We start from the raw sequence: 21,834 nt of genomic DNA on the forward strand, positions 1-21,834 counted from the left end.
AGAATTACTTGTTGTCTAGTTGCTAAATATAATACGAGACAACGATTCGAGATACGCGCCTATATTTGACGGTAAATTACGGTTTCCGGTGTCTTCGGAGACTCGGAGGATCGTAAAATCATCCTTGCGATACTTACTATTGCCAGAGCATCTCGATGAATAACGATGAATGTTAAAAATTAAAAATTAAATGTATAATTTTTAAACAAAAGAGTTTCATGTAGTAGAATAATTTTAAAATAATTTTAATTTTAAATTCGTGGCTCTCTCCATGGTCCGCCGTTCTCGGGTTAAGATTTAAAGACCAGACTATTATTAATTTGTAAAATGATTTTAATACACACAATGATTTGACGAAACATAAATATTATAAATATAAAATGTTAGGGATACAATGATATTAGCAAAGTTTCACTGACAAGAAGGGTCTTGAAATTTTGTTTCAAAAGAAACTCCCAACAATTCTAATAATCTTCCAGAAGGTAAGGAAAGAAAGCTCAGGTTGCAAACTCATCTTTCACAATTTATCCAATATATCACAATAAGCTGTCACGTACTATTACATTACCTGCATTACCAACTTCAGAGCTGACGCGAGTCTGAATTTTTCACCAACTCGATAATAAATTTTTAGTCGAAAATTGTGTCAATAGGCTTTCAATCGATAAAGATAGAAGGTTTTAAAATTAGACGTTTTCATTCATCAATGTCATATTGTTATTCAAACGACACAACTTCGTACAAGGGATACAAGGTTATGATTAGATAGCAAGAGTGGCATCTGCAAGAGCTTTGCAAAGTAGAAACTTCGCCAGCATCGTTACTCCGTCTATGACCGTATTCTACATAATCATAGACGTTAACTAGTTCGTACCAATAAGAGGAGTCGATAATACTGTGGCCATGTGCCGTCTACTTTATTGCGAACCGCCCTTATATACTGGATACAACTTTGGAACACATATTTTGCCCGTTGGAGGAACAGGTGTTCAAGGACTACCCTAATTAATTTGCTCTATATCTTATTAAAATTAATAAGATATATTTATTATATTAACGCATAGAGAAAACTAATACTACAGATTTAGTAATATAAATATAATAATCCATAATAGAGCACCCTGGAGTGAACTAGAATCAGATCATCCTCAGTAGGAAGACGTAGAGAAACGTCTTCCGGAGGAGTAGCTTTCCTTGTCTCCTGCGAGTCGAAAGACGTGCACAGAATCCGCGCGAGGATCGGCTGCGCTTCCCGCATGCCTGTGGCGTGTGTTTTTCAGAAGGAGTACATACGTAAAGCTGATAATGGGGCGGCCATTTGCCAGGCTGGCTCGATCGTGCATCCCTCTCGCGTACTCGACGCAGCCGGGCCACGGCGTGTGCAACACGCGGCATCGCATATCGATTAGAAGCTTTCGTGGCGAACAACGGGAACCGAGAAGTCGACTTCTATTCGCGACAACCTGCGACACGATTGCAAAGCTAATAATCACCAGCTATTTTCCAGCGGAACGGCTGAAAAAGGTCAGGAAACGCTGGAACATCATAAGAGACTAGCTCTTCGAGATGTCCTTTGTAAATGGGAAAGAAAATTGGGACCTCTATTGTTACTTTGATGCTGATGGTCGAGTAGGATTAAAAATGGAAAAATGGAAAATTGAAAAGGTGATATATTTTATTTTTAGCACAATTTATTGATTACATAATTTTCTACATAGGTGCACAGAGGTATTTACATTTTAGGACATATTTCTATAGGGGTTAATTTTTGAACAGCGGAGTCTGGGTCAATCTAGATCCACATATTAATTAAGGTTGAATGCATCATTTTTAAACGAAAGAGTTTCATACATTGGAAGGATAATTTTTAAAGGAATAAAATATGAAGTACGAAGTTAAATATAAACTGTGGCTCTCTCCATGGTCCGCCACTCAATTTACTAAAATCAAGGTAATCTATGTATCTCTTAAACGACTCCGTCGACAAAATGCCTACTGTTACTGCATAATAACACTCTCCCTAAAGTGCATATTTTATTTAAAAAATATTCTTCCTCCTGTTACAATTTACGAAATAATGAAAATGGTAACAGTCTACCCGGCATATGGTCCCCCTTGTAACAATTTCTGAACATAATCCTTCCGCAATTTGTCTTGCTACTTACCTACTATCGTGTCGCATAAATGAATATGAAAATGAATGATTGGAATTAATAATGATGAAAGAGAGAAGGGACAGGAGTGGAGGCGTGCCGCGACGGTACGCGTCACATTGCCCCATTATGCTTATGAATATAAATGTACCCTTGGGGGTGGCCGCAATAAATGCCGGCCACAGCGGCGGCGGTTCTCGGAATTCTGTGTTGGAAACTGGCCTGGCTGGTACACGTGGTGTTCTGGCCATGGAACAACTGGAAAATAAAAGGCGTAGCTCTGCCGGCGGCCAGTTTTTCCTCTTTTTCCTCCGCGTCCCTTTACCCTTCGCGCGCAGTTACTTCGGTCCTTTTGCTTTCGTTCCGACGACCAACGCCGCCCGCGAATGGCACCACGCGGCGGGCCGCATAAAAGAATAATTAAAATAAAGTAGCGGAGGTACGTGTAATTCTGCCGAAATTGTGGCGCGACTATGATAACGAATAACAACGAAAGAGTTAATAAAAGGAAGGTGGTTCGGACGTGGAACATCGCGTTGTTTAACGCGTTCATTGTCACAATGAAATCTGTATTATAATATTAATTATCATCCTGTTAAACGGCGCGCTGGCCGCCAGGAATTTCATTCCATAGAATAAGACAATTTTAAATATTGTTATAACTAAAGCAATGGCATTGTGGTATTCGATATGGTAATTTTTAATTTTACAAAAATAGATTAAAGAAGATTTCTTTTCATTTATTTACTTCGTTTCGTTGTCTCTTCTGCGAGCAATGGAAAGAATTTCCTCGGAAAATTTTCCTTTGCAATTCGTCTAATGTTGTGGGAATGAGGTATCGGAATTTTGGGATTTATACAGTGGCACGGTTTCCAGGTTCATGAATTATGCAGGCGCCGGAGCAAGTTCTCGAACAGGCGGTAATGAGAGGCGAGCTGACTTTCTTCTTTGGAAACACTGGTCAATGAACCTTCCTGTCTTTCGTTGTTTGTTTTTATTTTCTTCCTGGAGTTCCGATTTCATGAAAATCCGAGACGTATATTTGAAACTTAATGTCTGTGATTTTGCATAATGAATTTCAATATAATCATTATTTTTAATTTTTCTCCAAGATATCTAAAAATTCTCTTATCTATATATAAAAATATGAAGATCATTTCGCATGGATAAAAATGATCGATCCGAATTTTTCTTCAAGAATAAAGTTACAAGCGAAGCAACTTATATCCAACTTGCCTCCCTTTTTCTCACCTTGCCACCTCTTTCATCCTGGGTGTCCACGTATACACGGTTGGCAGGCTTCCAAACGTTTGAATCGTTGCCCGATATCATATCGCCTCTCTTCTTCTCACGGTTCCCTCGTTCGAAACTTTTCTGCCCCCGTTTTATCGCGTGTCGGGCATCGCCATTTGGCGCAGGTGTATCGATCACGTTGCACGATTTTACGCCAAGTGTCCCAAATTATCGGAACGTTCGCCAGCCGTATTTAGCTGTTCGAATTTGTCCGGTATTTTCGATCGCTCCGCTGCCGGACCGTTCGGTCTTGCTAAAAGGGAATTAAGTCGGCACGTACGGGCGAAATCGTTCGGAAGAAAAGCGATGTAAAAGGATTTGAAAAATAAATTAATTTCAGAAGTTTAAATAGAAATTAGAAACTAATGTTACAAACGCTTCCTTTTATTCGGAATTACTTTATTTCAAAAACAATTCTTGTTAAGGCAAAGTAAAACTGTTTCTTTCATCGGGGGGGTAAACGCGTTATCTGTTACATCAACCGCAAACACGCTTATCGATCATCTGCGACACGTCTACCTTTCCTCTGCAGAAAAGCACGAATAAGTGAAAAACTATGTTCACCTTCGATATACATTTTCAGCTCGATAGAAAAGAATCGATCAATCAATCAGGGTAATAGACGATGTAAGAACATTCAGCTTTGGTAAATTGTCCAAATTATTTTCTGACCCTTATATAAATTTCCACAATCAGCTCTGATGTGTTTAATATTTAAAACATATAAAGGAGAAATGAAATAAACGTTATCGTTAATGCTCGGAGGGCGGACCATGGAGAGAGCCACAATTTTAATTTATGTAATTTTGTATTTCACACAATGTGTGTATGGGATAATTAATTCCCCGCAATTCGATGACATGAATATAATGTTTAATGGGAATGATATGTTTATCTGTTGCAGTTTGCAGCCAATTCAGCAGAGGGGTGTTCTCCATGTTGGGTGCCGTAAGTCCGGATTCGTTCGACACCCTTCATTCTTACAGCAACACGTTCCAGATGCCTTTCGTCACGCCCTGGTTTCCCGAGAAGGTAAATAACAGCACACTTTCACCCGTCAGCTAAATAGAAACTTGTAACGTCATCGAAGGGAACACTCTCGACTATTTTTAACCCTTCGTAACCTCGCAGATTCTCCGCTACCAACCGATCACCCTTCGACCTTATTTTTATCTCGTCACTGCACGCTCATCTGCGTTCAATTAAAAAGTTGACGCGAACTACGTTCCGTGATTTTTTAACGAAGAATAACTTACGGTATCTGATTAGTTTAGAATTTTCTAACAATTGGAAACTCTGATTTGTTGATAAGTAGTTCGCGGAGATAAGATGGATCGATTAAAATCTATCAAACTGAAAAGATTTTCTAATTTAATTAATCGAATTAATTCCTTTTCGCCAAGAAATTCCTCGCGAAGAGTAGAGGGAAACAATAACGCGACGTTTCGTGATACCGCGAGGGAAAAATAGCGTGGCTGGTGGAAATTGAAAAAGATCTCCTCGCATAAATGGCGAGCCGTAACTGACCAATGGAAATGCGAGAGGAGGATAAAAATAAAAATGAAGGGAGAGCCTCGAATTAGCATTACTACGCGATTAGCATTTAAACGACACGGACGTTCGTTACGCGGTCGACGGTGTTCACTTACCTTCATACGTGTAATATACGTACACACGTGTGTACACCGAAAACACAGGTCGGATAAAAACGCACACTTACGTCCAGCCGGAATATACGGCCGCGCCATTCATCCAATATGGACGTACGATATCAGTTTTGCAAGTGGTACCGTAGACCGATAAATGCACCAACGTTCGCCATTCCACGAGGCGAATAAATTTTCAACCCCCCTTTCTCTGTTCATTTCGAAATTCAAATTGTAATATGTTTGTATACACCCTCTGTCCATACATATTCAAGAATTTACGAGCAGGGTGCACACCCTCTGCATACGCTAATTATCGACACGGTCTTTGCGAAATTATTGATACCGATTCGAATTTCCTCTGCTAACAAGGAAAGTTTAGAAAGAAAGCTTTCACCTTTGTAGTTCGATTTTTTTTATGGTTAATAGGAACTTGGTTATGTGAAATCACAAATGCGTAATAATACAGGAAATACAGTTTATTCATTATAAATACAAATAGTTTATATTCAACTATCGACTCGCTACGATTCGCAACAAAATCATGGTAGCTAAGCTGATCCATGGAATCAATGGATCCAGGTGCTTGTTTTACCAGTCCCTATATCATCACACGTCGCAGTGACAGCTAAGAAGAATCTTGACTCCTCTTGATGATATTCCTTCAAAAATCGGTAAAAATCAGCATAAACCTGAAAAATTAATAAAATAATTGTTTGAAAAACTTGTATACACTTCACGGGGCTTGGTAAATAAATCATTATAAAAATGCAATGCAAATGCATTATAAAAACAACAAGATTTTGAGCTATTTATTTAATTTACCCAATTTCCTTTCTACATCATTTATGTTTCTTCTGCAAAGGTATTTATTTAACTTACTTAATTTCCCTTCCAAGTTATTTAGATCATTTACTTAACTTCATCACGCAGTTATTGCACCGCTAAATCTCTGCATCCCAAACATTGTTTCCTTGCTTATATACATGCATCCCTTACATCCCTGGATTCCATACATCCCTGCACCCCTTACATACCTGCAATCCATATTTAAATTTTCCTCGAAACAATAGCGCCCCCTAACAGCAAAAAAAGGAACTAAAGTACGAATAAATTTTGCGCCCCCTGGTGGGGAAAGTTTGAACTAAAGTTTTCTCGAAAAAACAGCGCCCCCTAGCGGCAAAAAAAGGAACTAAAGTACGAATAAATTTTGCGCCCCCTGGTGGAGAAAGTTTGAACTAAAGTTTTCTCGAAAAAACAGCGCCCCCTAGCGGCAAAAAAAGGAACTAAAGTACGAATAAATTTTGCGCCCCCTGGTGGGGAAAGTTTGAACTAAAGTTTTCTCGAAAAAACAGCGCCCCCTAGCGGCAAAAAAAGGAACTAAAGTACGAATAAATTTTGCGCCCCCTGGTGGAGAAAGTTTGAACTAAAGTTTTCTCGAAAAAACAGCGCCCCCTAGCGGCAAAAAAAGGAACTAAAGTACGAATAAATTTTGCGCCCTCTAGCGGAGAAAGTTTGAACTAAATTTTTCTCGAAAAAACAGCGCCCTCTAGCGGCAAAAAAAGGAACTAAATTTGTATAAAATCGCCGGCCCTCTAGCGGCAAAAATTCGAACTAAATTTGAAACGTCGAAACAGCGCCCCTGGCGGTAAAAATGGGAACTAAATGTATTACGATTCTTCGATTCGTGGTATAGGTACAGAAGAGATGGAGGGATGTGAGGGATGTGAGGGATGCAAAGATACAAAGAAAGCAAAGATGTGAGGAATGCAGTGATGTAAGGGATGCAGGAATACAAAGATGGCAGTGATGTAAGAGATGTAGGAATATAAGGGTGGCAGGGATGTAAGGGATGCCGAGATGTAATCGATGCAGTGATGTAAGGGATGTAAGGATGTGAGGGAGGCAAAAATGTAGGGGATAAACGGACCTAAGAGATGCAGGGGTGCATGGGAATCAAGCATGTAAAAGTTGCAGGGATGTAGGTATAAAAGAATATAAGTGTTAGATGGTTACATAGATATAAGGAATGTAAGGGATACGAGTATACCATGTGGTCCTCGCGAAGCCCATAAAGAGGAATAAAATAACAAATAGTTGGGAATTGTGGACTTTGGCCCAGAAGAAGGGATAAAATGAAAAATAAAAGAAATAGTCATGCGAGGAATAGAATCATCAATTTCATCCCCCTCGTGAGCTTATTCAATAAGCTATAAAAATAAGTAAAATAAATAAAATATACTTCGGAAACAAATTAAAGGTATATGCACGCTTGACATGTAGATCCGCACCCCTCGGCGGTCGCTGTACGAGTGACTATGTACTTATGTTTCACCTTACTCTAGAACCTAGAGTCTAGATCAAACTTCTCATATTGAGAAGTAATTACTGTGTTTTAATTTAAGTGTAATTTTCACATATTTTATGTTTTTAATTTATTAAAAGTAACAGAGTTATTAAATGTTGTATAAATAGATATCTGAGAAAAGAAGTTAAGTACATTCAATAAATAAAATGAGAAAAGAACTTGAGTAAATTAAGTGAATACCTGAGAAAAGAAGTTAGATGCATTAAGTAAATAACTGAGAAAAGAAATTACTTGCATTAAGTAAATAACTGAGAAAGGAAATTGGGTAAATTAAATAACAATTCAGTTCCTTTTCAAAATAATTTATTTACAAAGGCACATGAAGTGTATACAACTTTGTCAAACAATTATTTATATAGTGTTCTGTGGTCTCCATCACTTGCATATGAACATATACGCAGAGATTCATTAATGTCATCGAAATTAAGATTTTGAAAATTTCTACTTCCCCTGCAACGCCATTTTCCCAAGGAAAGCCTTTTGTGTTCGGTGCTGTACAAATTACCATAATTTCCAAATTATGTATATAATATTATGTATATAATATTTTTCTAAGTAAAATAAAATTTAAGTTTTACCTAAAAAGTTTCAAGAGAATCATTTAAAGTACCTTCAATCATCTTATTACAATTTATTTATGGACTTTCAACTGTCCTATCTGAACTTGTATACAATGTGTAATTAAAAGCAAACACATTGCATAAGGCGATTAAAGTGGCTCGTTCCTCGAGTAATTTTAACAATCCACTAAATTGAGAATCTGGTCTATTAACCATTCGGGTTAACAAATTTCTATTTCCATTAATCTTGATAATATTTCAAATTTATTTAAATTCAAATCGCTAACATAAGGAACGTAACACAAGATTCGCTATAAACGGACAGACTTTTGCACAAACACCATAAGTATTTACGGTGTATGGCTGCGCTGTTTAACGTTTCCTCGGATGATTAGATTTTCTATCGAGCGCATCGAAGTGAAATAAAATCTGAAATTCGAAGCTTCGACTGTAAGTGCCTGTTTCCTGATGCCATAGGTTCTGACACCGTCCTCCGGTCTCCTGGATTTCGCCATAAGTATGCGCCCGGATTATCATCGTGCCATCATCGACACGGTACGATACTACGGCTGGAAGAAGATCATCTACCTATACGACTCCCACGATGGTAAGTCTCCTGGCTTTCTCATGCATTTCTCATTTTACAACGTAGCCTATACAACCCTCGTTTCACCCCCTCTTACTCTGCCAACCGGTACGTGGCCACTTGTATTTTTATTTCATCCGTTCTCCGGTTCTCCAGTGGCCAACATTCCAGCCAGATATCGTAGAAAATCGGCTACAGTCGTTTGCTCGTGCAACACCCATCTGAAACACAAGGATGGTAATGAGAAAGGTTGAAGGCGCAGAGTGGAAAAATGGTTCATCTTTCCTGTTATGCAATGATTTGCAGAGTTACTGGATTTTGTATTTTAAAACTCCAAATTAAAATAACTCGAAGATTGCGTGTAGAATATACAAATTTTGATCCTTTTGAATTTTAGTAGATTGTAAAATTCTAAAACTTCTAAAATTCTAATTTAAAATGTAAAAATTATATTCTTGGAATTTGGCTAAACCCAAATTCCAACACCAAGTTATAATATTCACATTTGAATTAAAATAACTTCTGAATCTTAAAAAATTTGAGCAATTCTCAAATTTCTTGAAAGGAGATTTCTTGAATTGCTCCTAAAGATGTAAAATTGCAAATTTTAAACAAATCTGCATTGAAAAGTAGGACGAAAGTTAAATCTTTTCAGCTTACTCTTTTAAAGTAAATTACTTAATTGAAATTTTTTCTGTACTTTTATCTAGAGTCTAAATTAAATAATACAGGTGTGAATTCAAGAAAATGCGTTTTTCATCTGAGCAAACGTCGAATGTCCTCCGGCGACGTCGATCCTTAACGCAGTATACGAGAAGGAAATGCATTTGCATGACTAACTACGACACTGTGTTAATTTTAATTTCATACCTTCACGGTCTAGTAGCCGGCAAAAATGGGATTTTTCATTTCGACCGTGATTCGATATGCAAACGAAAATGTAGACGACATTGAGATAGTCGAGTGGTGCGCGCTAGAAACCACGATACACTATAATCTACGATGTTTCGCCTCATTTGTGCGATCTAATAACCGTACGAAAAAAGCAAAACGATTTATCGGTGTAGATGTTTAAATAGCACAAGAATGTGCAGACGACATTGAGCCTTAATTATTTCCATATTCAAAGAGAAACCTTCTTGTACCAAGGATTTCAATTTTCTTAGCAATTATGTTTGTGTAATAATTGCCAATCAACTCAAGATTGTTAATCGTAATTCGTCTCGATATTTTTTATTTTTTTAATGATTATGTAAATTTGTAACAAAGAGATCAATAGATATTGATCTTTTTCAGCCAAGTAATAATTTAATTCAACTTAGCGTTTCGTTAATTAATTCTCGCAATCAAGGATTTACTGAATATGTTAAACGAGTATATATTTATAGATACGTACAAAAAAGTTCCATAAGGAAACGTAAAGGTGTGTTCACATGCAAATTAGGACACTTTTCCTGGAAATGTTCAGTCGTTCGAAAAGTTCCATCGCCTTGTATGGTTAACACGTTTCGTATATATGAAATTATATCATAATATTTAATTATAGAAAGCTATAATTATACTACATTTACCATGCTAATTTTACACTATATGTACTATGCAATTATTTGCAGAAAGCTATAATTATTTAATGAATGATGGTGTTATATAGTAAAGACTAAAATAAATATCTCAGAATTTTTCCAAATTTTTAAATAAAATAATGGTTCATTTGCGATAAGTTAAAGTGTGCTTGCGATAAACGTCATATGTCACTGACAACCTAGATGTTACAAAATACGCCAGGATTTGAAGGTTTAAGGAAATAATTTGGCACGGGAGGTCGTACCAATTATGCAGCATCAAGGAGACGTTTTTCCTCTTACTTTCGCCATTTGCTCAAGCCGCCGATCGTTTCTAAAACGAGCTGTGATTATTTCCCAAACGATCTGTCGTTCGATCGACGTGCTGGTCGAAAGTTACAAGAATACAAGGAATTTCTCGAGTTTGCGTCAACGGAAACAGTCGCTAAGTACTTTGTAAATTTCTGCTTTAGTCATTCGACATCCTCACGTTTACCAAAGGTGACAATATTCGGGGAATAACGATTTTTTTTTTAATTTTAAATTAACACGTAGACTGTGACGTCAGCCACCAGTGATCGAATAATTAAAAAGCAAACAAAATTAAATAACAACGCTATTATAGAAAATTGAGAGTTTTTAATAAAATTTTTTAATTAACACGAAGTTTCTATCATTTTAATTATCGCACAGTAGAAACAGAAAAAGCGATCATGCTTGAATATTCAAAATACTTGGCAACTGTCCGATAATGCAAATTCTTTCTCGCGTTTTTATGAAATTTTCACAATCACCTCGGCAATCTTTCGAACTCGATTGCCTTCAACGGATTGCGAGCGTGTGGAACAATCAATTTACTTTAAAAGTTGCGCAAGTAATTGCTCTTTCTCTGGTAGGTGTATCAATTTCAGATACGTCACGGTTTGTTGATTCTATTCATTCTCAATCAATACTCTGAATAAGTGACAAAGCAACTTTGAACGGTTTAATCACCGATTAAGCTACTTTGAAATTCATTTTTGTTATAACATGCCAATATTTTCTGCAATTCTATTTATATCCAAACGACCTGTCGACAATCCGTTATTTCAAGTTTTAATTCAAGAAATATGAATGAAAATGATGAAAGAACTAAGGTAATATCAACAGTAAAAAATGATTAAAAGGATAATAATTAAAGCAGTTAATTAATTTAACAATATTGCTGTTAATTTTTCAAATGCATGGATAAAATTTAGAAAACTTTAGTAAATTCATAATTTTTTGAGCTGAAAACTCTAATTGTATAATCTAATCATATAGAGTTATAATTAAATGATAAAAATGAAATAGCTTGAAAATTGCATCTATAGCAAGGTTCTTCTTGAAAACAATTTAGGTGTCTCATTCAGGGGAAGGAATCGCTCAAGTCTCTCTGATTTGTCCGAAACATTAGCCCGAAAAGTGGAGGAGGAAATTTAATTACTTAATGAAGCCGGTGGAACGATCGTTCGAGCGAAACGATTAATCACCCGCCTCCTCGTGACTGTTTCGTGCCTTGCCGGTTTCCGTTTCATTATAACTCGGTCACGCGCACCCAAAGCTATTTAGGATTCCGACCAATTGCTCTTCTTCGACCAGTAAACTTCGATAAGAACGAGCATCCCGCGAACGGACCAAGTTTAATTACCGAATGCAAATGTAAATATACTTTAGGGACCGTCTTCGTGCACCGTACGTGCGTCCCTGTGCTTTGAATGTCCCTTACAACTTGCTATTTAAACTTGCAACAACGAAAATTGGTAGCAAACATCGATGAAAGTTTCTATTAGAATATGTGTTCAATGATTTATTCAGAAATAATGATGATAATTTGAAACTATGTCCTAGTAAATTAGATTTTTTTTTCACTTCTCGTGATTCAATTTTCAAAAAAGTTTGCATTTATAATAAAAGAAAGGCCTGATTTATCAGTGGTATTTGTGGAGGATGAAATTTCCGACACTTATCATTCCAGAAAAATAATTACAATCTGAGTATCCTAATCTAGACGGTAAGGTTTTGGAGGTTCTTTTTTATTTTACATTCCACTTTGCTCAGTTTTCCTCATAGCTCTTTGCTTGTCTTATGTCTTCTTGACTTTCAGACCAACAGGGACTTCCTTTTCGTGAATTAAATAGAATTGTACCTTCAAGGTCGAGTTGAAGGTCTTCGCCTTTCTGTCATCGTTCTTAAACTTGACCCCGTATCTTCCTGGTGGATTATTTCGAAATCGGGATGCTAGCTGGCGCATTCCAGCCACTTGTGACTTACGAAACGCCTTTTTAAACGAACTTGGCCCGCCTCAGCAATTGGCCATTCAAGGCCATCGAGTTAGTGACCCCTGCGATACGCTTGCTTCCATCTTTCTCTGCTTGTTTTGCTCGAAACAGAACTGCGTTCGTGGAAAAATGGTAGAGGAACCGGTATTCAGCTGTTTAGCTCGTAAACTGGGTCGACTAGATGCGGCCGAAGTTTTGCGAGAATCGTTTACGTGGTCAGTTTGAATATTTTTTCGCTTTTATGAAATCAGTGATTCCATTTCAGCGCCAAAAAAGGGATTTTTACAAGTTAAAACGAAATAAAGTATATAATACAAAAGACAGTGAAAAGAAAATTAAAAAAGAAAAATTAAAATTGACTAGTACAAAAACTTGGAAAATTTCTATAATGTACATAAGGAAAATGTAAATCAATTTTCAAATTATAAATAATACACAGTAATGTAAATAATTTATAAATGATTGAATAAGTAATAATATCTCTAGTATAAAATGTTTCATACGAATCTCCTGAAAAATATGTATTTTTTTCGAGCACACCAATGATATAACATAAAATAACGGAATTAATAACAGTTGCAACGGTGGATTGTAATAAAAATTTTAGCAAACTCTATCGCGCACATGGTATTCTGAATCTCTGGCATGAAATCGTTTGTTTTTCGAGGGGAACACAAATTCTGTGGATTTATTTCGCATCTCAAACAACGGGTATTTTAAACAAAAACTTTAATCGAGCCACAAATCCACGATTAATAAATTCATTTGTTTTAACCGGATTCGCGTGGAAAGTTTGCTTATCAGTTTGAATTCTATTTTTCATTCGATATTTAATAATTGCCACGAATGATCGGCTCCATTACAATCGAATGTTGATCCAATTAAAACAACACCGATCAACGGGAATTTTTCTCCAAGAATCGCGTATTGTTTGGCAAATAAAATAGTAATGAAGAGAAATCGATCAACAATGGAGAACGTGTAACGATGATTCCGATACTCGGTGATTGTATTTTCCATTTTGATGGCGAAAGTTGATTGATTTAATAACATTTGCTCGAATAACAACAATCGTACGCATTTAATGAAAACATCATGGAACTTGTTCGATATTTTTTCCTGTGCAATGCTGTGAGGTAATACAAAACGCGATTGTGTATTGAGCGATGAAAAAAGATTTTTAAAATTCAATGAATTGAGCGTGAAAAATTTGATTCAGGTGCTTTGTGAATCAATACCATCCATTTGAATTAAATTCTTTCACCTTTGTAGTATAAGTCAATTGTTAGACAATATGAAATGAATATTTCTTTTAATTTCAAAATAATTGAGTTATAGAGTTTGTATAATTTTCATAATTAATCGATTCAGTATGGAAAATTCAATTCGGGTGATTTGTTTATTAAATTTACTATGTAAATCAATTATTTAATTAGAAAATATAGTATTATATTTATTAGAGAAATCAGAAAAATAGAACTGTGCTGATGTAATTTATATCTTATGTCTTTTGAAATATGATAGATCAGTGTAACGATAAATGCACTTCATACCTGCATAAACAAGATGCACATGCAGGAAATTGCAATGCCAGCTAAACAAAAGTAAACAAAATTGTACAATAATTGATCATACTGCTATGTAACATTGTTCAATATTTACTTTCCATACATCAATAATGATATTCAATTCTTATTCACGTACTCGTACTTGTTTACAACGAAGCATTACATGCAAGAAGCATTGCAAGAAATAATTATGCAAGATTAATTTTGTAACTCTTAAAAAGTCCAAACAAAAATTTATTTGTTTGAAAATATTATAACATTATTATAAAAGATTCTTTTTTTTAATTGAAACGAATAAAATAAAACAATTCTCTTGGAAGGAAAAAAAGGTACCTGATAAAATTATTATGATATATTCTCGGAGCATTCGAACGAATCCTTGAAGATGATTTTCCAAGAATCATCGACGATCCATGTCTAATCTGTTATTTTTATGCGATCGACCGGTTCTCGCGTTGCTCGCAATTAAATCCTAGCAAGAAAAATCAATCGTAGATTGAAACCGCAGCTCCTTTTCCTCGACGAGGAAAATCCTCGTGAAACCAGGATCGATTAACACGGATTTCTCAGTTACCTCGGAGACTTTCGTCGCGAGGACAATCGCGGACAACGGGCTGGAAAGAAATAATAAACGTCGTTTCTCGCGCGTCATACGCGGTTTATAAAAGTCGACGGAGTGGGAATCGAACAAAATCACCGGCTGTTTTACGTGTCTACGTATCGGGGCCGAGTTCAGTTTCCTTTCTTGCCGTGTTTGAGGATGATATCGACCAAGACCGGCGTCGAGACACCGTTCGATCACGGACTTTTGAAATCTCCCGCGTACCCTCTCGAACGTAGCGATGTTCTTCAATGAAAAGTTGCGAGAAAATTGAAAGTGATGTACTCGAAATGATCGGGAGAAAAGGAGCTTTCCATTGGTGACAGAGATTGCTGGGACAAATGAAGCTGGATGAAGAAAAGTGATTGTGTTCTAACGTTTCGTTTTGAAGCGAAAGCAGATAGTCTCTGGAAGATTCATCGAAAAAGAAACTTTGTGTCGAGTCGCAGAATCACTTGAAAATTCTTTACAGTTCCTGGGGATATGTTCTGATTCTATGACGGTAATTTATTTGATCGATTTGTGGAGTTTTGATGGGTCATTTACGAGCTAGATTGATTGCTAAATAATTTACTGACTGTGTGTTTTTGAATAGATTAATTAAAATGTGAAATTGATACTAGAGTAATAGGATAATGATATTCATAATTAATATTTCAGATTTGATTGAGCACGTGGATTTCTCTTTTAGTATATCAAACGATTTGTGATTTAATCTGATGATTTGGTTTTGTGATTAAAATTTAAAAATAATTATGAATAATTATTATGATATTTTCTATAATTCATTAATCAAATTTGACAGATTCAAAAGTCTAATTTGCAAAGAAAAATAATATAAAACTTGATGATATTAAAATATTGAAATATTAAAATGAAATATTTAGGAAAAGAATAAAGTTTTCGTAACAAAGTGGAATAGAATGACATAGCTGTAATTAGGTTTAACAATAAAGAACTTTTAGTATTCATGTTCCAATCACTTGGAACTCTGTTAGACAAGCATACTTCGTGTTAATTACTTCTAAACACAGACAGAAGATTGGTTGAACCGTGATGAAGAAATAATTACGATTTTTCCATATGCGGGTTTACTAACACCGTTTATTACCGAAGTGATAACGAAGCCGATGACTCCAATACGTCTGAAGTGTCATAACTGCGTTATCTTTGTCGCTAATTAATTTGACGGGGTCACATTATGTAGACAACGAGTTACACAGATAATTCTGTCTTAGGAAACTATAATTGAAAATCAAATATAATTGCTTGATAATTTGAAACAATTGAAAAATCTTGAAATTATAATTAGATAATTATTTCTAACACTATTTAATTTTCTAATCATGCAGATCTAATGATTTTGAAATATATTTATATTAAATTTTCATTTGAAACTGAAATGTCACCTAAATTAAATTCAGATAATTAGCTATCTGTTCGATAGTAACGGGAGCGATCAAACGAATAAGATAAGATAAATAAATTTTTTAATTCTCAGTTCTCTTCGCGATGCAATAATATAACAAAAAGTTTCATTAAACACAGCGTATCAAAGTATCTTTGTCACGGATATTACGTAGCTGACTAATCAGAGAAACCGTGGTAAATGTTGCCACGATCCAGGCACACGTTTCACAAAACATTCTGTTAGGAGTTTCGCGAAAAGCCGTGCAACGAATCAACGAATAACGAAGCCAATTTAGGGCTTGCGTGGTACATCAAATTTTCCCTTGCATATCTGCTCTCGAGCAGTTTGCCTCTGAACACGGGCTCGAAAGCTTTTGCTACTGTAACACACATTTGGACGCTGGTGTATGGAAACAACTTGTTTACAACGTCAAAGAAGCAGAGCTTGAAATTCTAAATAAATTGACGAAGAATTAAGGTTAACTAACTGGCGTGCGGTATGGCCAGCGTTACGAATTTCATTTAGTCAATATAATTAGAAAATTAAAGGTAGAAGAGAAATTCTGTACACCGTTAAAATGATACTAATATTACGTTGTATGAAATGGTGGAAAGTTTGGCTCAATTTTATTGCATAAAAGCACCGCAGAATGACACTTCGCGTATATCAAATTGAAGCTGAAAATTTGAAGAAAATAACCGCATAAACCCTTCGTTAATATTCTCAGTACGAAATAACTGATCCTCAGTTATATTAAGCAACGACCGATTAGGAATCATGTAAAAGTCTAACACAATTTGATGACATAAAAGTATCGCAAAATAACACTCATAGTACATCAATTTGAAGCTTGAAATTTCAAGAAAAAAACTATGTAACTGTAATTAGTTCAAGTGTTCCGTAAGCTTCGAAAGATTCTAAAATAAAAAGCAACAATTCCCAGTCATAAATACGGTAGAAAAGATCTCGGCGATCGGTGTACGCTAATTTAACGAATCGATAGAAAAAGAATAATAAGAGAAAAGCTTTCGAAATTGTAAAACGATGAAAAAACACGAGGAAGCTTTGAGCGTCGAGTGTAACTTCGTTTCCTGTTCTGCGATTTATTAATCGAGACTCGCGCATTTCCGTAGCAGTGGAACGGCAGATAACTCGGGATAATAATTCAAGCACTCGTCCGCGCTGGATTTTCTTTCCTAACTAAATATTCGCCCGGGGAAAAACAGTGTCGTAAATTATACGGGAAGCTGGGGATACTTTGGCGGAAAAATACAATCTTTCGGGATTGCGTTTCTCAACGCGAAAGGGAAACTGTGATTTTGCGCGAAAAGAGAAAGAAGGAAGTACCGAGTGTCCCGATAAAATATGAACTTTCGAATAACTACGTGGGATCTCTGCAGAAATTCTACTGTAAAATACTATGGTTAACTGTCGAAGTTTATTTAATTAAATAAATAAAGAAGATTCTCAATAATACTGATAGGTAGAAATAGCAAATTGAGTCATTAAACTGAAAACATAATTAAGAATTCTTATAATGTACTACACGTAGCTATTTCTACTTGGCATAAGTGTTGTAAATTATCTTGTAAATGATTGCTCTTCACAATGCTGTAATACTTGATAATCATTGTAATTATATATTATTATTGATGCTAATCGAAAAATGAACAAAGATTTTAAAGTACCTGATAATTATAGGAATATTACCTAAGTAAATTTTCCACAATAATTATAAAAGATTATAAGCAATTTGAAATATCATGGTATTGAAATAATTAAAAAATACCTCCATCAAAAGAATTTCAATTTTCTTATTTCATGATTTTAGAACACAAAGTTGGAGAGAAATATTTTAATTACATTGATACTCTTATATTGTAGTTTTGATTGATGCTCAAAAGGTGCATCATTTAATTGATTCAATACAATTGAGGCATTGTGTTAATAAATATTGATGGTCCAAAGTTTACATAAGCCTCCTGAAACAACAGAGAACAGAATGAGATTCCTGCAATACAGCGTCTAAACTGGAGACAATCTATTTAGACTCGCGTTGCACCGGCGCGACATTATGCAATCGTGGAAGATGCATTATCTGTATTACGAATCGGCGTAATTACATCCTTAAACGTCTGCTAGAATTGCGTAACGATTGCGCGTCAACGCTGATTACGCGTTTTTCCACCCGCACGCTTTGAAATCCGCCTCGGGAAAATAATGTTTCCTAAGATCCTCTAAACAATTTAACATTAATAATAAAACGTCAGATTTTCCAAATTAAAAACAGGGAAAGAAATATTTCTGATATTTTACAATTCTATCCAGAGTGGAAATTTCCTTGTATGTATTATAAATCGAACGGCGCTTGTGTTATCAGTAATTAAGGATTAATTGCTCGACAATGTTAATGGACAGAATTCGCGTGCTAATAATAACGATAGTAATAATATGTATAATAAATGACGGTGCAGCTGCGTTATCGACCAGGGGGATGACAAATGGACAGATCAAAGATTTCAGTCGAGCGAACATTAGTATACTCCTGATAAGCTCTGTCTTGCTTAGAATATGTATCTCCTTCTACTGTTTAATTAAAATGATATTACAGAGGTTCTTGAACATTATATTACAGTTCGATATGATAATAACTTCTGCATTAAATCGGTCATTGCTTGCTATAATCAACAACCAGGTATTTCATATTTTCCCACGTAAACTTTTATATGCAAATGATGGGGAGGAGGGGGGTACAAGTTTGCTAAATTAATTAACTTTGGACGAAAAGTCCATTTTCTCTAGAGAAGTTCTCTTTGATCGCGAACGTGTTACATATCAACATTTTTATTTTATGTCAAATTTTCTATCCTCCAAAATTCACCAACTTAACAATTATTCCAATATATTCTACAGCCTCAATGATCACTTCATTTATCAACAATAAATTGAAAAACGTGAAGAAAAATTGCTCAATGAAATGGATCTCGGAATACTAAGACAAATGTTTATTGGAATTATCTGTAAGTACCATCCTCCCAAAGGAACCAATAAAATCATTGCCTCGACAAATATCAAAGAAAGAAATAATCGAAAGTATTTTAAATAAACACACAGGCAACCTTCTGGTGATCGATAGCGGATTGAACGAAGGATGGAGCACTCCTATCATACCAAAGTTCCAACAAGACGATCCTTTAAAGGTGTCCACCGATCAAATAGTCTGGGTGGTGAATTTGATGTACGTTGGAGTTGGTCTTGGTTCGCTTGTACCGTTTCTTTTGATGGACAGGATTGGTCGTAAGGGAACTTTGCTGTTCGCTACGATACCAAAGATTTCCAGCTGGTTTCTGATCGGTCTGGCAGACACCATTCCGCAACTTTACGCGGGTCGAATATTGGCAGGCGTTGGGTGCGGGATAACGTACGCGGTGATGCCGATGTATCTCGGCGAGGTTAGCAGTAAAAGGACACGCGGTCCTTTAGGTATTATTTTATTTTTATTTTATTTTTATTTTCTTATCTTTCATCTGTCACTACTTTTCTATTCATTTCTTAATACTTTACCGATCAGTAGCCTATCAATCTATTATTATCTATTATTGAGTTACAATTGTGTTAGATATTCCTATATAATTTTTTTAACCTTACCCTTCGCTGGAATAAAGCAATCGGCGAGAAGTGTGTACGATGTTCAACCGCTACCGGTCGGTAACGTGTTAATTACTTAATCAATGACGTTGACTATATCAAACATATTAACCCATCGTCTTTCAAATTCAACAAAATTACCGATCGATCAATCACGAAATCAACGACACCAAGTTCGCCGATAATCGAATCGAGTTATCCAGGTACACTGATGGCGGTGCTGTTGAACACGGGCATGATGTTAGCGTACGCGATCGGTCTATGGGTGTCACGGTTTACCATGTCCATGATATCGGTCGCGATTCCCATCTTGTTCCTCGTGATGTTCGTCTGGTTACCGGAGAGTTCCGTGTTCCTCACGAAGAAGAAGAAGCTTACGTCTGCGGAGAGAACGTTAAAATGGGCATTGGGCAAAGAGGACGTGGTGGAGGAACTGGAGGAGATCAAACGGATCGTGGCTACGGAGGATTTGAAGCCGGATATGACGTTTGCTGGATCTTTGAAGGAGATGTTCACGAAAAGACAGAATCTGAAAGCTTTTCGCATAGCTCTGATAGTATTGAGCGCTTTAACGCTAACGGGCGCTGCGCCACTTCTCGCTTATCAGTCATTTATTTTCGAAGAGGCTGGCTTTGATATTTCCACAAATATCAGTATAGTGATCACCGGATGCGCGATTGTGTTAGCCGGTGCGGTGTGCGTAGCGTTGGTGAGGATTACAGGCAAAAGGTTGTTGCTTCTGATCTCAGCGCCAATTTGCGTCTTGTCCCTGATGATAATGGGCATCTTCTTCGGGCTGCTGTCGAGAGGAGAGGACGTCTCGAATCTGCGATGGGTGCCCTCCGTGTTCTTGGTGATTTATGTGCTTGGATACGGGCTCGCTTTGAATCCTATTCCGCTCGCATACGTCGGTGAAATCTTTCACATAGATGTGAAGGTACCAGCGGCGATATTCTGCTCTCTCTATTACGCCATTACCACAACCACCGTCGTGAAATTCTATCAGGTAGGTTTCGCTGCGATTAATAATCGTCAGAATTCTTAAAATTATTATAGATACAGAAAATCCGAATTAAATAAATTTTCATTTTCGCCGCTTTAGCGATCCTTCGTCAAAGTTGATAAATTTAATAATAATGCGTTATATTATCGCGTGAATTTTCCATGATAAATTGCAAAGTGTATTAACGTTAAGTTCTTTGCAATCACGGTTAAATTCAAAAGCTCGGCAAAGAATGATGTTCGAATCTTTCGAGCCGAACCGAGATGGGTCAAGATGTTCGAGAGTAAAGTCAATAGTGTGAAAACATTTTCGTAACGCATTAATGGAACGCGGAAACAATGAAGAGCTTACAAAATATTTTCCCAAGACGACCTGAATTTCCTGTTATATTTCCTCTTTTTCATAATTAACATACAATAGTTTTAATGAATCTATAGAATATAAAAAAAGGATTGATATATCAAGTTTAATTATGATATTTGTAATTAAGGATCGAAATAATGAATAATTATTAATTTTTATGGAATGAAAAGTTCGCTGATCAATGGAAGCAGACTGAAACAGCAACATCGATCCTCATATGAAATTTAAAAACAATCAATTGATCAATCGGTTTACTTTATTTATAGGTTTTGCAAGAGTCCTATGGAACATTCATGCCTATGTTTGCCTTCACTGCGATTACTGCTTTCGTATGGCTCTTGATTTATCGATACGTACCGGAAACGGAAGGGAAGACTTTGGAAGAGATACAGACCGAATTGAAGAGCAAAAATTAATATCATGAATATTGAAAGAAATAAATATTTTTACTAAAAAAATCTACAGTCTCCTTTCTTTATTTAGAGTTATTAAGACTGAATCAAGAAATTATAAGTTTACTTTTAAAATAAACGAGTGGAGTTAAATACAAGCACCGAATTTAATTAGTACGCCCAATATTGAAACATCTTAAAATAACAATATTATGGATAAAGTTACCTAATCGTAGCAAACTTACACTAACGACCATCGCGTCGAAGTACAAATTGATTACTTAAACATCCTGATCGCAGAGAGTTTCGAGAAGAGTGAGGGGGAGAGAGAGAGAGTAAAAAAGAAGGAGCTGGATGATTTCCTTGGAATCAAACACGAG

General features: G+C 36.0%; 2 protein-coding genes and 1 long non-coding RNA gene across 7 annotated transcripts in view; 2 read left to right on the forward strand and 1 right to left on the reverse strand.

The window, feature by feature from the left end:
• LOC114876901 (glutamate receptor 1) overlaps positions 1–21,834 on the forward strand; it is a 177,241-nt gene that overhangs the window by 114,917 nt on the left and 40,490 nt on the right. For all 4 annotated transcript variants that reach the window (XM_029188816.2, XM_029188819.2, XM_029188817.2 and 1 more), the window contains 2 exons: positions 4,351–4,478; positions 8,498–8,627. In XM_029188816.2, the coding sequence (XP_029044649.1) occupies positions 4,351–4,478; positions 8,498–8,627 (258 nt within the window). The remainder of the gene's footprint in view (positions 1–4,350; positions 4,479–8,497; positions 8,628–21,834) is intronic.
• The window catches only part of LOC114876907, a 173,913-nt gene continuing 160,817 nt past the window's right edge, over positions 8,739–21,834 (reverse strand). For both annotated transcript variants that reach the window (XR_003789471.2, XR_003789469.2), the window contains one exon: positions 8,739–8,827. This is a non-coding gene — a long non-coding RNA (uncharacterized LOC114876907). The remainder of the gene's footprint in view (positions 8,828–21,834) is intronic.
• On the forward strand, positions 14,561–21,511 carry LOC114876904 (facilitated trehalose transporter Tret1-like). Its single transcript, XM_029188826.2, has 5 exons — positions 14,561–15,139; positions 18,962–19,068; positions 19,163–19,531; positions 19,900–20,702; positions 21,329–21,511. Exons 2-5 carry the CDS (start codon positions 19,026–19,028, stop codon positions 21,476–21,478), a joined length of 1,365 nt encoding a protein of 454 aa, XP_029044659.1. The 5' UTR covers positions 14,561–15,139; positions 18,962–19,025; the 3' UTR covers positions 21,479–21,511.

The sequence above is a fragment of the Osmia bicornis genome, chromosome 5 (genome assembly GCF_907164935.1).
Source record: "Osmia bicornis bicornis chromosome 5, iOsmBic2.1, whole genome shotgun sequence".
Lineage (NCBI taxonomy): Eukaryota > Metazoa > Arthropoda > Insecta > Hymenoptera > Megachilidae > Osmia > Osmia bicornis.

Excerpts from the sequence above, each read along its gene's own strand:
- LOC114876904 (XM_029188826.2), top strand. The coding sequence starts at position 19,026 with ATGGATCTCGGAATACTAAGACAAATGTTTATTGGAATTATCT. Across the intron at positions 19,069-19,162 it reads AATGTTTATTGGAATTATCT|GCAACCTTCTGGTGATCGAT; the intron begins GTAAGTACCATC and ends ATAAACACACAG. Across the intron at positions 20,703-21,328 it reads CCGTCGTGAAATTCTATCAG|GTTTTGCAAGAGTCCTATGG; the intron begins GTAGGTTTCGCT and ends CTTTATTTATAG.